Source organism: Pimephales promelas, chromosome 19, assembly GCF_988280905.1.
Source record: "Pimephales promelas chromosome 19, fPimPro1.hap1.1, whole genome shotgun sequence".
Lineage (NCBI taxonomy): Eukaryota > Metazoa > Chordata > Actinopteri > Cypriniformes > Leuciscidae > Pimephales > Pimephales promelas.
In genome coordinates this window covers 5,635,770-5,648,695 of record NC_142787.1, presented here as the reverse complement: position 1 = coordinate 5,648,695, position 12,926 = coordinate 5,635,770, and the positions used below count along the sequence as shown (strand labels likewise).

At 37.7% G+C, this 12,926-nt stretch overlaps 1 protein-coding gene across 2 annotated transcripts in view; it reads right to left on the bottom strand.

Annotated features, from left to right (window-relative positions):
* LOC120461924 (glucocorticoid receptor) overlaps window positions 1-12,340 on the bottom strand; it is a 99,569-nt gene extending 87,229 nt beyond the window's left edge. For both annotated transcript variants that reach the window (XM_039650253.2, XM_039650255.2), the window contains exons 1-2: window positions 11,926-12,340; window positions 9,865-10,916 (exon numbers count right to left, since the gene is read on the bottom strand). In XM_039650253.2, the coding sequence (XP_039506187.1) occupies window positions 9,865-10,907 (1,043 nt within the window). In that variant the 5' untranslated portion in view covers window positions 10,908-10,916; window positions 11,926-12,340. The remainder of the gene's footprint in view (window positions 1-9,864; window positions 10,917-11,925) is intronic.
* Window positions 12,341-12,926: the final 586 nt, after the last annotated feature.

Genomic DNA, 12,926 nt, shown 5'->3' with positions numbered 1-12,926 from the left:
CGGTATCGGAAGTGAAAAGTGGTATCGGGACATCCCTAGTTGAAACGTTTAACTTTAATGTGCTATTGCTAATTGATTCGACCCTTGATCTAACTTGGTGATATTAAATCATATTTTTTGACAACAAGCAGTTTATTTAGAAATTACTAAATGAAGCACATTTACCAAGAAATAATAATAAAAAGAAAACATTTAAAAAAATAAAAATTAAAAAAATCGCATGCAGGACATTTAAATTATTTTCATATGACTAATATAAAATTCAATTCAATGTTGTCAATTGTTGGCAACAGACCTCGTTTGAGCAAATTTAAACAGATCTAAATACCTAAATTAAAAAAAATAAAATAAAAACATGAACATGAGAATTCTTCTATAGTTATCTAAACATCCCATAAACCCACACACTCCTCTATAACGGAGGTATTTTGAGTGGTTGGTCTGTAATTGTAAATGTCACAGAGTTTTGTTTCTGTGCTGTGGTTATTTCCACCACTTACTAAAGCCAATCTTCTTTAAAACATGATTTTACAGGTCTTTGCGTTTCGTATTGCCTCTGGTATTTGGTCGGCATTAAACTGATTTGTCTGACTGCGGCTCACGTTCAGTAATTCTCTTTCTATGAATCCATCTACAGTGACACTAACTCAATTCGGCACTAACCAGAATTTAATGCTGTTGTTGGTTATTTAAAATATTGAATGGATGAACGTCATCACAGAACAGAGCAAGGCGGACATTTGAGCTTATAAAACGTTAACTTTGTTATTTATTTATTAAATGAGCGAACGTTTCGCTTGATAAGACCCTTATTCATCTGCTCGTTTAAAGCCCTTTGAACAGTTTGCACTTTGCACTGAAACTGTCTTTTGGACCTTGAACCGTTTGGTTCCCATTGAAGTCCATTATATGGAGAAAAATGCTGGAATGTTTTCATCAAAAACCTTAATTTCTTTTCGACTGAAGAAAGAAAGACATGGACATCTTGGATGACATGGGCGTGAGTAAATTATCAGCAAAAGTTTTTTTCAAAAGTGAGCTACTCCTTTAAGTAGTGATGATATCGTTTCATAGGGCATCTGGCAATTAATTCCCAACCCTAATATTGATGATACCCTTGATATAACAAACTGACCACTTTGACAGTATCTGATTCATTGTGTAGAAATAACATGAGTAACAGCTATTCAGTGATTATAAAGGGAGCGCACTTTGCACACTAGGGTATAAATAATCCATTGAGAATTTAAATAAAAATGTGTTTTTTCATAATGCTAAGAGGAACAATGGACATATAAATGCGGAATTCGATCTCTCTTGCTATTCTTGTCATAGTGCTGCTCAGAAGCCATTGCATTACATAACAGATTGCATTTGCAAAAAAAAAATTAAGTGCATGTTCTGCACATGGCCTACTGATGGCTCTATTCTTGCTTAATAAGTACTGCATTGAACAAATTGGGTGAGAAAGGCAGTCAAAAAAAAGGATGTGTGTTTGTTGCTGGCACCAAAGTCACCCACATTCCACTGCTCCGAAAACCGAACCATTTCCCTTTGTCATGTTCTACTGTACACTAAAGCTTTTTAGAAAGCTTTGCATCAAACAATCTGTTCCAAGAAATCAGCTCAGCAGAAAAGTATTGCCCTACTAAGCCCCAATACAAGCTATTCAGATTCACACAGGACATGTATGATTATTAAATAAAAACTGAAGCTACAGTTTCTGGAGAAAACCCAATAATAACAAATCTGTTTTAACCATATGCACTACAGTGTTTTGAAATATCAAGCAGTCCTTTTAAATTAAGATGCACTGTTAAGTACATGTATCAGAGCTGCACAATTCAACTGAGAATCACGATAAGAAAAAATAGAGATTGCGATTCTCCCATGATTCTGAAAAGACAACTAAACAAAATAATTCATTTGATTTTTGCTTTTAATCATTTTTGAATGAATGATTTATTGACTCACTTGTTTTGTTTCCTTAGTGGATGAATCAGCATTTTTGAACGAATCTCTTGGACGAACAAATACCTTTTTTTACGTCATTTGTCGCCAACTACTGGTGTTGCCATGTAATGATACAATCTTTATTTGAAGCGTTACTGCTATTTTGAAAAAAGGTACAAAGCAGTCACTGGGGCAGTACCACATAAGGTACAAAAGCTAAAAGGTACTTATATGTACCTTTAAGGTAATATTGACTACCATTTGGGGGTAATTAAGGTACAGACTCAGAGATGTACCTTTTTTGCTTTTGTACCTTAGGGTACTGCCCCAGTGACAGCTTTGAACTTTTTTTCTGAGAGTATACCATAGACCAAGCCTGGATGCCGGCGCAAACCCGCGAAATCCAGTTCGGTCTGGATTTGAGGAGTAATTATGATCAGTAAAAAAATGGTCGGGCCAATCAAATTGCCAGGGCGGGCTTTATACGATGAAGGTCAGATGATCTGCAGTTACGTAATCATCACGTCATCAAAGATCGCTTGGGTTGAAACTGGATTACAAAGATGGCTACCGCTGGAGAACTGAGATGTATGGATTCCGCTATCGTGTCTGTTGTAAAAGAAATCGACAGCGCATTAATTTTAAAAGACGAACAGAGAACTGCATGAGGCATTTGTTGATCGTTAAGATGTGTTTGCCGTCTTTCCTACAGGATTCGGCAAAAGTTTAATTTATCACCTGGCTCCAATGGTCGGAAGATGGGACGCAATGAAAACCCAGTTGTCATTGTGGTTTCTCCTTTGGTAGCACTCATGGAAGACCAAGTAAAAGAAGGAACCGGAATAGGCATCACCGTCAAAGTCATCGCTGCATCAAACAATGGTGACGCTTTGTTAAACTACTCGCATGTGGCACATACTGGTAGTCACTGTACTCCTAATAAGCATTGTATTTTTTAAAATAAATCATTAGATGATGCTACCGATCGTTTTGTATTTAAATCATCATTAAATACATAATTAAAACATCAATTTGGCTCCCAGTCTCTTTTCTCTGAAGACTCAAATGAATACGCTTCTTCAGCCTGGTGGCTTTCGTCATCTCTCCATTTATTAAAATCAGTCAAGTCACGCCACAACCGTGTTATAGAGTTGAGACAGGTCCAACAAATACGAGCAGATTTGTTGTCTTTACTGTCAAGATCTAACTTGTTCGTATATACATTCACATTTTCTATTTCGTTCAAAAAAGTTTTTCGAGTACTCCACGAATCTTTTTGCAACACCTGCAAAGGTCGTTAACACTCATTTTTCTTTTCTTTTAAATACTCCAGAGTGCGTAGTGCGTACAGTTCACTTACTGCGTTGCTCTGATTGGTTGTAGGTCTATCCAATGGAGTGCAGAGTAGTTTTTTATTCCTGGTTCGATTAAGACACGCCTCATAATCAAAACCCTATGGAGCAGTATCAGACTCGCATTCTGAATAGAATATGAGTATGACGAAGTCAGGCTACCATAGACCCATAGATCAGCGTTTATATCCAAACTATTAACTTTTATCTCAGTACTTCTGTGTTAATTGAAATGATTTTAACACAGAAATAACAATTCTGTGTGGTTGAAAAGACAACTGTTTGTTTCATACATAAAACTTCTCTCTCTGGCTCAGTGGCAGCGTGAACACAGTGCGCTGTGATTGTACTTGTCAAAGATGTAGCCCTCAATCGGGTCATGGGGTCTATACGACCCCAATCGACTTTACTTAACAAAAAAAAAGTTCCCTTCATCTCAGTGGAATAAGATTTTGTGACTTTTCATACATTATCTATATACACAAAAAAACTGGGCTTGATTCTGAAGGTATGTAAAAAATTTTTTTTACATTTCTGGTCTTTGGGGTCAATATGACCCCACATTGAAACGAATGGGAAATGTGAAAAAAAACTAAATATATTTTCTTCATGCGTCAAAAAAATCTGGCATAAATCGGAAAATTTTACACAGAAATGAAGGCCTAGTACTAGAGCATAAATGCAATGTATCATAAAAAATAATATTTCATATGCAAGCTAATGGTGTAGTTGAGGATTAGTGTGGTATATGGATACAAAAGTACTTTACAGTATATCTCCAAAAACACAGCATTAATGAATATATTAGAAGTAAAAAAATAAAAAATTAAAAAAAAGATATATTTGTATGATTAAAAATGTATATTTTTGTACAATTACTCAATCAATTGTTGGGGTCGTATAGACCCCGAAGCCCAGAAGTGTAAACAGGAAACGAAGACCAGACACTGGAAGACCAGACCAAAACATTGTCATTTAGGAACAATATTGCGTAGGTGTTTGAATCAAGATCGCAATATACGTGTATAAAAAATTAAATAGTGCATCAATAATTGTTTAAATGGACAATAATAATAATCACCAGAATTTAATCCAAATTAAAAAAAAACTCAGACCAGTACTCACATTCTTTTAGGCCGTAAAATATGGTGGGTATTTCCCAGAGTACATAAATTAATGAGTATTGAATAAAGAATGATATGTCTGAAAGAACTTGTTGATCAGTTACACAGACGGCTCATTTTCTGATCCCATCCCCGTATAATTAATGTCACCTCCCGCATAGTTTCTATCAAACAGAAATAAAAAAGGCCAAAAATAATTAGAAAATACTAATAATATTATTAATAATAATAAAATAACTTTTTTAATAATAAAATTTTACTCTATATTATATGTATATCAAATCAAATAAACAAGTGACACAAAAATGAGAATTTCAAAAATGTGCTAAAATAAATTCTAGGTGAAAGACATGAAAACAGCAAAAGACACTAGAAGCTATTTATAAATGATAAACTTTCAGAATGATCAAAAACTGGGACAAGGAATACTTGATTTAGAAATCCCATGGGTTGTCATGGAGGGCTGTAATCTACGAATGCACCCTGTAGAAGAGAAATGAAGAGAGTCAGTGGGGGTATGTTGCGAAACGTGACGCTCATTATTCACAGCTTAGTGAGGCAGGGATTCTTTCAGCATAGCAAAGTGAGAATTGGTTCCCCATAGCGTCAACACCAAGACAAAGCGTCAAAGGCTCAAAGCTCCACGTAAACAAACCTGATCCCGGAGAAGGCGAATGAGACTGTCTTGAGTTGGTGACGCGTAGCTCGGGCACCCTTTTATATTGGCGTGTGACGTCACAGTCTCCCGGCTGCAAATGAATACTGGTGTGATTATTACACCAGCTTCAGACATCAGTCATGCTGATGGCGTTCCTCACAGCGTCAACACCAAGACGCAGCAGCGTCTCCTTCCCCTACTCAGGGAACCGGGTTGCAAACGCAACCTGAAATGTCTTTTTGAACTAAATAGTATTTGATTAATTAAAAAATAAGTTCAATCAGTTTTCTGTCAATATACTGATTTAAAAATCGTTTGTCTTAGTTTCCACCAATGGTAAATGAAAACATTGATTTTGGTAGACCTGCAAGGTAGGCTATACCCTAGGGTTTATAACCCTGTCAAATTTGACAAATTATTATCAGATGCAGAGATATTATTTACACTGATCCATTCCTAGATATTTATTTACTAGATCTCCAACAATTATAAACTACTGTTTGACTCCTTCCCAGAAGACCTAGACTGTCTTTGACCTTTCCAGAGAACTTCAATCTGGTGGAAATTAATATCCAAATTTAACGCTTCAACGTGAAGGGAAGCAACAAACTTGCCGGTATGTTGCCCACAGGAAAGAGAGCAGAATAGACCGGTATGGACAAGATATTTCTTTCTGCTGAAGTATGAGAAAGAGCGACTAGTATTAAGGCCTGCTGTTGGAAATTCCATTGATTCTCAGATTAGAAGACAAGTTGAGACAAACCTAAGAAAACAGATGTTGGTATTAAAGATTATCAAATGTGTGATTTAGGAAACCGCTAAAGTTAACAAAACTAAGTCTAAGTCAAACACTGGCACCGTTTAAAGAGATTACTGTTTTAAACATTAGAGCAAGTTTTCTTGCTGCACACTGCAAATGTACAATTATTATGACTCTTTCTGAAGAGTTTTGTAACCACTTAAGCACTCCAAAAAGTTATTTCCTGAACAACTTTTTGTCCTGTTCATTTATTTTTTTTTATATTTTTACTTAATGTTCAAATCTTATTTTTTATTATTCAAAGCAACGAAAAAGCATAAGTGTCTGTAAAGAAAAGTGTGTAATACTTAAACATTGATAAAACAAATATAAGGGGCTGATATATATTAAATATAATATAAACTGCATCAGCAATTAGAAGCAAAACAGTATTGTGTTTATAGGCACAATATAAAGCAAAAGAACCTGACGGCTCACAAAAGTGCATCTATTAAAGGGATACTCCACTTTTTTTTGGAAATATGCTCATTTTACAACTCCCCCAGAGTTAAACTGTTGAGTTTTACCTTTTTTGAATCCATTCAGCCGATCTCCGGTTCTGGCGGTACCACTTTTAGCATAGCTTAGCATACATCATTGAAGTGCACCAGACCGGCTGAATGGATTAAAAAAAGGTAAAACTCAACAGTTTAACTCTGGGGGAGTTGTAAAATGAGCGTATTTCCAAAAAAAGTATCCCTTTAAGCTGGTTCTTATTAGATCAAATCTCCAAGAGACAGTGTTATGTACAGTATTGCGTAAACATGAAAACTGTCAGCAGTTTTGGCATCGACACCCCAGAAATTAAAGTGCCACACAGCACTAAAAAGTTCACACAGAATGCAACTGAAATGAGTGGAAAAGCTCTCAAGACATGTTTAACTCGAAAAACACACTGCTCATGAGCAAGACTCATGTTTCGAAGGAACAATGCAGTCATGATGATACATTGAATTGAACTGGATAGGCTAATATAAAACATTAAACCGTAACCATGAAACCAAGATGTCTTTGTTAATAACTAGTACATCTGGCCGCCACACACCTACCATTTAGCATTTGGATGTGATGTATTTTTTTCCACAAATATTCCAAATTGTACTTTGACAGTAATAACGTGTAAAGACTTCCTCTTCCAAGGAAAATGGAACAAAAATATTGCTGACTCATCTGGAAACCAGGAAAGAAAATTGTATTTATTCCAACTAATAGCAAGTGCCAAATTACCTCTAATTTCAATGAGAAAATGATCCATGAATGTGATGTAAACTGAAGGCTATTAGCTATTTAAACTGTATTGGCGGTATCAGTACTTTTAGCATTGGGCTTCTCCACACTGATACGTTTTTATTTGAAAACGCACATTTTTCTCTCCGTTTTCTTTCCATGAGACCAGTTTCATGGTGACTAAGTGAGACCTGGATGAAACAGTGGATGGTGAAATATTTTGCTAAATAAAATGATTCTGCCAGAAGAATAGGCAAGCCAAGGCAAGTTTATTTGTATAGCACATTTCATACACCATGGTAATTCAAAGTGCTATACATAGAAGTAGCATTAATAGCATGCTATTCTCTAGCGTAGATTAGCGTGATAACTTCATTACGTCTGTTCCATGACTTCCATCTGTATCATCTCAGTGAGCTAGGGTTAATTTAGTGTTTTCCGACGTTTCAGTGTGGATGGGACACTTTTGGAAAACGCTAATGTGGACAGATTCCGTTTTTAAACAAATGTATCATGATTAATGTATACTTAGCCTTATATTGAGTTAAAAACTACAGCGAAAGCAAAACACAATCCCTGACCTCCAGCAAAACAAACCCGCACGAATGGTAAAATCATCCGAAGCAAACTCAGCAAAAATGCAGCAAAAATGTCTACAAGATCAACAAATTAAGACTTAGACTAAAAAGAACTAATAACTAAAAAAGTTAAAATGTTCACAAAAACCAAAATTGTCTTGGTGGGTTTTCTTAGGTAACACGATTAACATAACATTAAAAAACATACTTAGATTTCCTGAACAAAATACTAGTGCTTACAAGCCACTGAAAGAATAGTTTGAGTTTTTGGGCTCTGTGTTAATGAAAGTCACATCAGAGTCACTTTGCTGTTGTCATGACAGTCAGAGCATGTCTTGTTTTTGTTGCTGCACACAAAACGTGCAGTTCTCTAGCGTATTATTTATTCTGTCATGTACTGTTCTAATTGATTAATAGCCAGCTGATAGCCGAAAGCCAATATCAATAGTCATAGTTAATATTATTAGGAATTTTAAGAAATTTTAGTATGCATGTATTTTAGTATTATTAGTATTATTTATTATTTATTTTGTATGTGTGATATTTGTGGAAATCTGTTTTCTAAGCTACTGGATGCCTTAAATTTCCCTTGGGATAAATAAAGTATCAATCAATCAGTGTGTAAAGACAGCTATAAATGGTTGAATATGCAAGAAAGACAACCGATAATAACAATTCAGCACACAAACTGGTGTAAGACCAATCGTAATTCAGTTCACAAATGTTAGGCTATAATGCAGGCATCACTGCTGGTTACGTTTTAAAAGCAATTAATCAAGGAACGTCGGGGAGATTTTCAGATTTTAATTTTGTGAAACGTCTTCATAAGAACAAAGTCTATGAAAATCAACAGCAAAATAGCACACCTAAGGAGTCTGTCTGTTTCAACTGAAATTGCAGTGTAAGTAATAAGTAAAAACTGCAAAAATATCTAAGATATCCATAAAAAAAAAAAAACGAGTCAGATGAGACCAACACTGATACGTTTCCCCTAACAGAACTACAGTCCAAGTTGGTTTAGTGGCAGAATCATGTTGACCCAGATATCTCTACTTTGGCTTTCCCAACCAGACTGCCAGGTTAACATTCAGGACAGCCAATGGGAAAAGTTAAGGTTTTTCTTGCACAAATGAGAGGATCAAGTTGGATGGGGGAAAAAGTTTCTTCTTTTCACGCTTTACCTTTACAAATCAATCTGATCAGATCAGATTATCTTTTAGGATCTGCCAGAGCGTATACATTTACACCCAAGTAGAAGGGTTGGCCATAACACCACTATTTATTTAATCAATTTCATATTTACTCAGGGAATATTAAGTCATATTGACTCGTAGCTTCTGGTCCTCTCCACGAACACAGGAAAACAATTTCACAAACTCCAGCAACAGCAATAGTGTTCCACTCGATGATTTTATTGAAGCTTAAAGCCTCCTGAAACAAGAAGAGGTGTGCGTGTGTGCCGTCCTGGGCCGAAGAGAGCTCCACAAAGCCCCTGTGTTTGCTTAGGGCAGGCAACGCGCCAATTCAGATACACACTCATGGGCTCCTGGAAGAAGAAACCGACCAGCACTTGCTCTGTTCAAACTAATTAAAGCTGCAAACATCAGCTTTATCAAATATCATGCAGTTACGAGAAATTGTGTAGCCAGTTTTTTAAAGAATACTACCAGGCAAATGAGTCTGGCAGACTCCACATTGCCATCACTCTTGTCTGGATCATGAATAATTGAATCAATTTATTGAAAAGACACCCACAAAATGCTACTTTTGGTTTTAGCCAGTGTATATTCACCATAAAAACGTTTGGACTTGTGAAAATTGTATTCATTTCCATACAAGTCTGGAAATCACAGTTTTAAAACGCAAACTGGATTTTGTCAATATGAGCCATATTATAGCGCAGGACTTCCCATAAAAGCCACAACATTCCAGTTGATTAAATCTCTTACAGCTCAGCATAACTACAGAAAAGATTGGATTCTTTTCCATATCTTTCTCAGGCCTGGGACATTTCCATAAGTTCCATGAGCGTAGGAAAACCTTGTGTTAAAACAGGCAAATATGCTAAATGAGGTGCACAACCTCAGCCTCATTTCATTTTAGATGTAATTATTCACTATCTATCCATAGCATCGTTCATAATCATAAAGCTGCCTTTTACGGTCAATCCTACCTGCTGAATGGATAGGTGGACGGAAGTACTGTCTCATTGGCTCTCTGCATCCCAGATGAATCTCCATATCCATTTCCTCTACCCCAGCCGTCACTAAAGCTGGGTAAGTGAGCAAACAGGCCGAACGGAGGTTTCTGATCGGGTAAACTCGCAGCTGAGGAGGTGTTGCCTCCATAGTGGTATCCCGAGCTGCCCATATCTCCCAACGCGGTGGGCCCACCGTGAGACCCACCCATCCCTGACATCTGACAGTAGCTCCGCCTCTCACTTTCCTGTTTGATAACACCCGGTGTGCAAAGCTGGATAAAGTCTGTCTCTTTCTCCGTTTTTATGACCGGCATGTTGACACTGGCTTCCACCATCTGCTGCCGTTTCCCTGTGCCGTTCACATTTGTGCACGCTGCACTGTTGCCAGTGACAACAGGGCTGGTATCCTTCATCAAGTTGCTTTCTGCCAACAGGGCATCATCCACTGCCAGCGATGAGAGAAAGGCAGTCTCATCTGTCACATAGAACTCATTCAGGTCAGTGAGTGAGTCAGGTAAGTCCAGATCCTTTAGGATGTCCATGGTGTTGTCTCCAATGACCCTCTCGTGACCCGCCATTTCCTTCTCCATTTGGCCATAGGGTGGAAAGTCCAGCCTCTCTTTCTCCGTGGGGGACAGCTCCTCCATTTTCACTTTAAAAGCGTCCAGAGCCTGGATGTCAGAGTCACGATTTAAGTCCGCAATGCTCTCGTCCAAGAGTGAAAAGTTCTCGCCAATGTTGAGACTTAGGGGCTCTTTTGCCTTTTGCTGGTGCTGCATTCTGAAGGGTTTAAATACTTTGACATCTGGTTCTTGTGTGTTACGTCCCATAAAGGATGGATCTACCATAGACAGGCTTCTTTGAGCGTCACTACCACTCAGTCCGTTTGAGAAATCTTTTGATGTACTTAAAGCGGGTGCATTGACACCAATTTCTGGAACAAGGCCTCTCTCAATACATTCCCCAAAAGTTAAATTATCAGTATTGTTACTGCTGCGTTTCAGTCCACGATCCATATCTCAATCCTGTTGTATAGACAGAGAGAAGAAAAGGGCAAACCTCAGTTAATTTGATAAAAAGTTACAATATGTTTACATATAAAATAGAGCAGGAATTGTTAATAAATTATAATATTTTACATAGCACTTAACATAAAGCTGGTGTAAGGCCCCCAAAGTTATTTGATAATGCATTTATTCAGAAAATAATATTCAGACTTTGAATCGTACGTCTGGACTGGACTCCCACATGAAGTTCCTCTCAGCTCCAAAGAGAATGAAACTATGAAACTACATTTCAATGCGTATTCTGCCACAAAAGCTCTCTTGAGGTGATATAAGGAATTGGTTATGCAGATTTTAAAGACTTTTCAGCAAAACATCAAGTTGTTTTGACCCTTGTACACGTAATTTCTCCTGACAACTTATTTGTAACAATAGTCCGCATTACAGAAGTAATAAATGCAGTTTCATAAAACTACAGCAAAGCATTTAAACTCATCCCACAAAATGGAGCTTGATGAGGCGATTGTTTGCTCAGATAATGAAGGCTTCAGGCACGTAGAGACATTAAAACTCATACAAATCCTCCAACTGCATTAGTCGATGCACCGCAGTGCTGCCACCTGTCAGTTGAACTTAACACTGCACCCAAAATGAACTTCAGTCTGACAAACCCCTTTAGTGTAAATTAAAGCTAGCTAAACATAAATTAATATAAAACAGAATGCCAGTAGTAAATTACAAAACGATAATTTAAAACAATTTTAAGGATTGGGTGTTAAAAAAAAACGTAAAAAGGCCTGGAGTGGTCAAATGACGCAAATTTTCAAGGCAGCAAGAGAAGCTTTGAAACATATAGGCTATATAGAGCTATTAGAGCAGCTATATGGTTTGTTATTCGAAATTTAAGTCATTAAAACAAGAAAAATATGCAGAGGGTATGTGCATTTAAGAAAAATGCACTCTGCATTCACCACGCACGGAAAGCAAATATGACCCCGTACCCAAGTACATGAGAGTGAGACAGACTTACCTTTACAGATTTATGACGAAAAATGCATATACAAGTCCAAAGCTGTCCGTGCGTTTAGGTGACGTTCACAATAGTTTCTCGTTTAACTTCCCGCATGGTCAATAGATTTAACAGGACGAGCTGCAGCTTCGACACTATTTCAACAGCAGCGAGTCGCAAAAACAACTAAATGCGCCGTTATGACGACGCACACAAGTCGTATCACAAAATAAACTTGGCCGCGCTCTGAATACTCGTTGTTGTTCTTCGTCTTTTGAGGTCGAGCGAGGAATCGCCAGCATTACATAAGCAGCTTGTCAAACTCCCGACAGCCCGTGATCTACCCGTCAAAAAGCTTCTGCTAGCTTCAACACGGTAAACGCCCCTAAAACACGCGCGCGCGCGCACACACACACACACACACACACACACACACACACACACACACACACACACAAAACTCCAGTACAAGTTACCCCTATTCAGCCATTCGAATACAAATCACAATAAAAGCTTAATCAAATCCGCGCCGAATCAACAAACGAGCTGATGCTAATGTCAAAAGTGTCACCGAACATACAAATTCAGCCGCTTCGGACAGTTGGATGCGGTTAAAACAGAAACGCTGTGTGAACACTGGCGTATGTCATTCCCTCGATGTCATTTTAAACCGACGACACTGTATACATACTGTCAACCGCGGATAAAAAGCATATTTGTAGGCTACTAAAGAGTTTGATTAGGGGTCGACTGCGCTAGCTAATGCACACTAGCGGTCGCGAGAGCTGAGCGAGCGCTGCAACTTTCGTATATTATAACGCAACTTTTGCATGCGCGTCATAACGAGCTGAACAGACTATACGAAAATCTCTTGACAGATATATGCATGCATGGAACAAACGACGGAGAGATGAAGACTGTGAGAGAGAAGCATTCAGGGTGGCGCAGTTCAGTCCGTAAATATAGGGGCAAAGGGCACGTCTACGGGATAAAACCGAAATACAAGCGAATTGAGAAAAAAA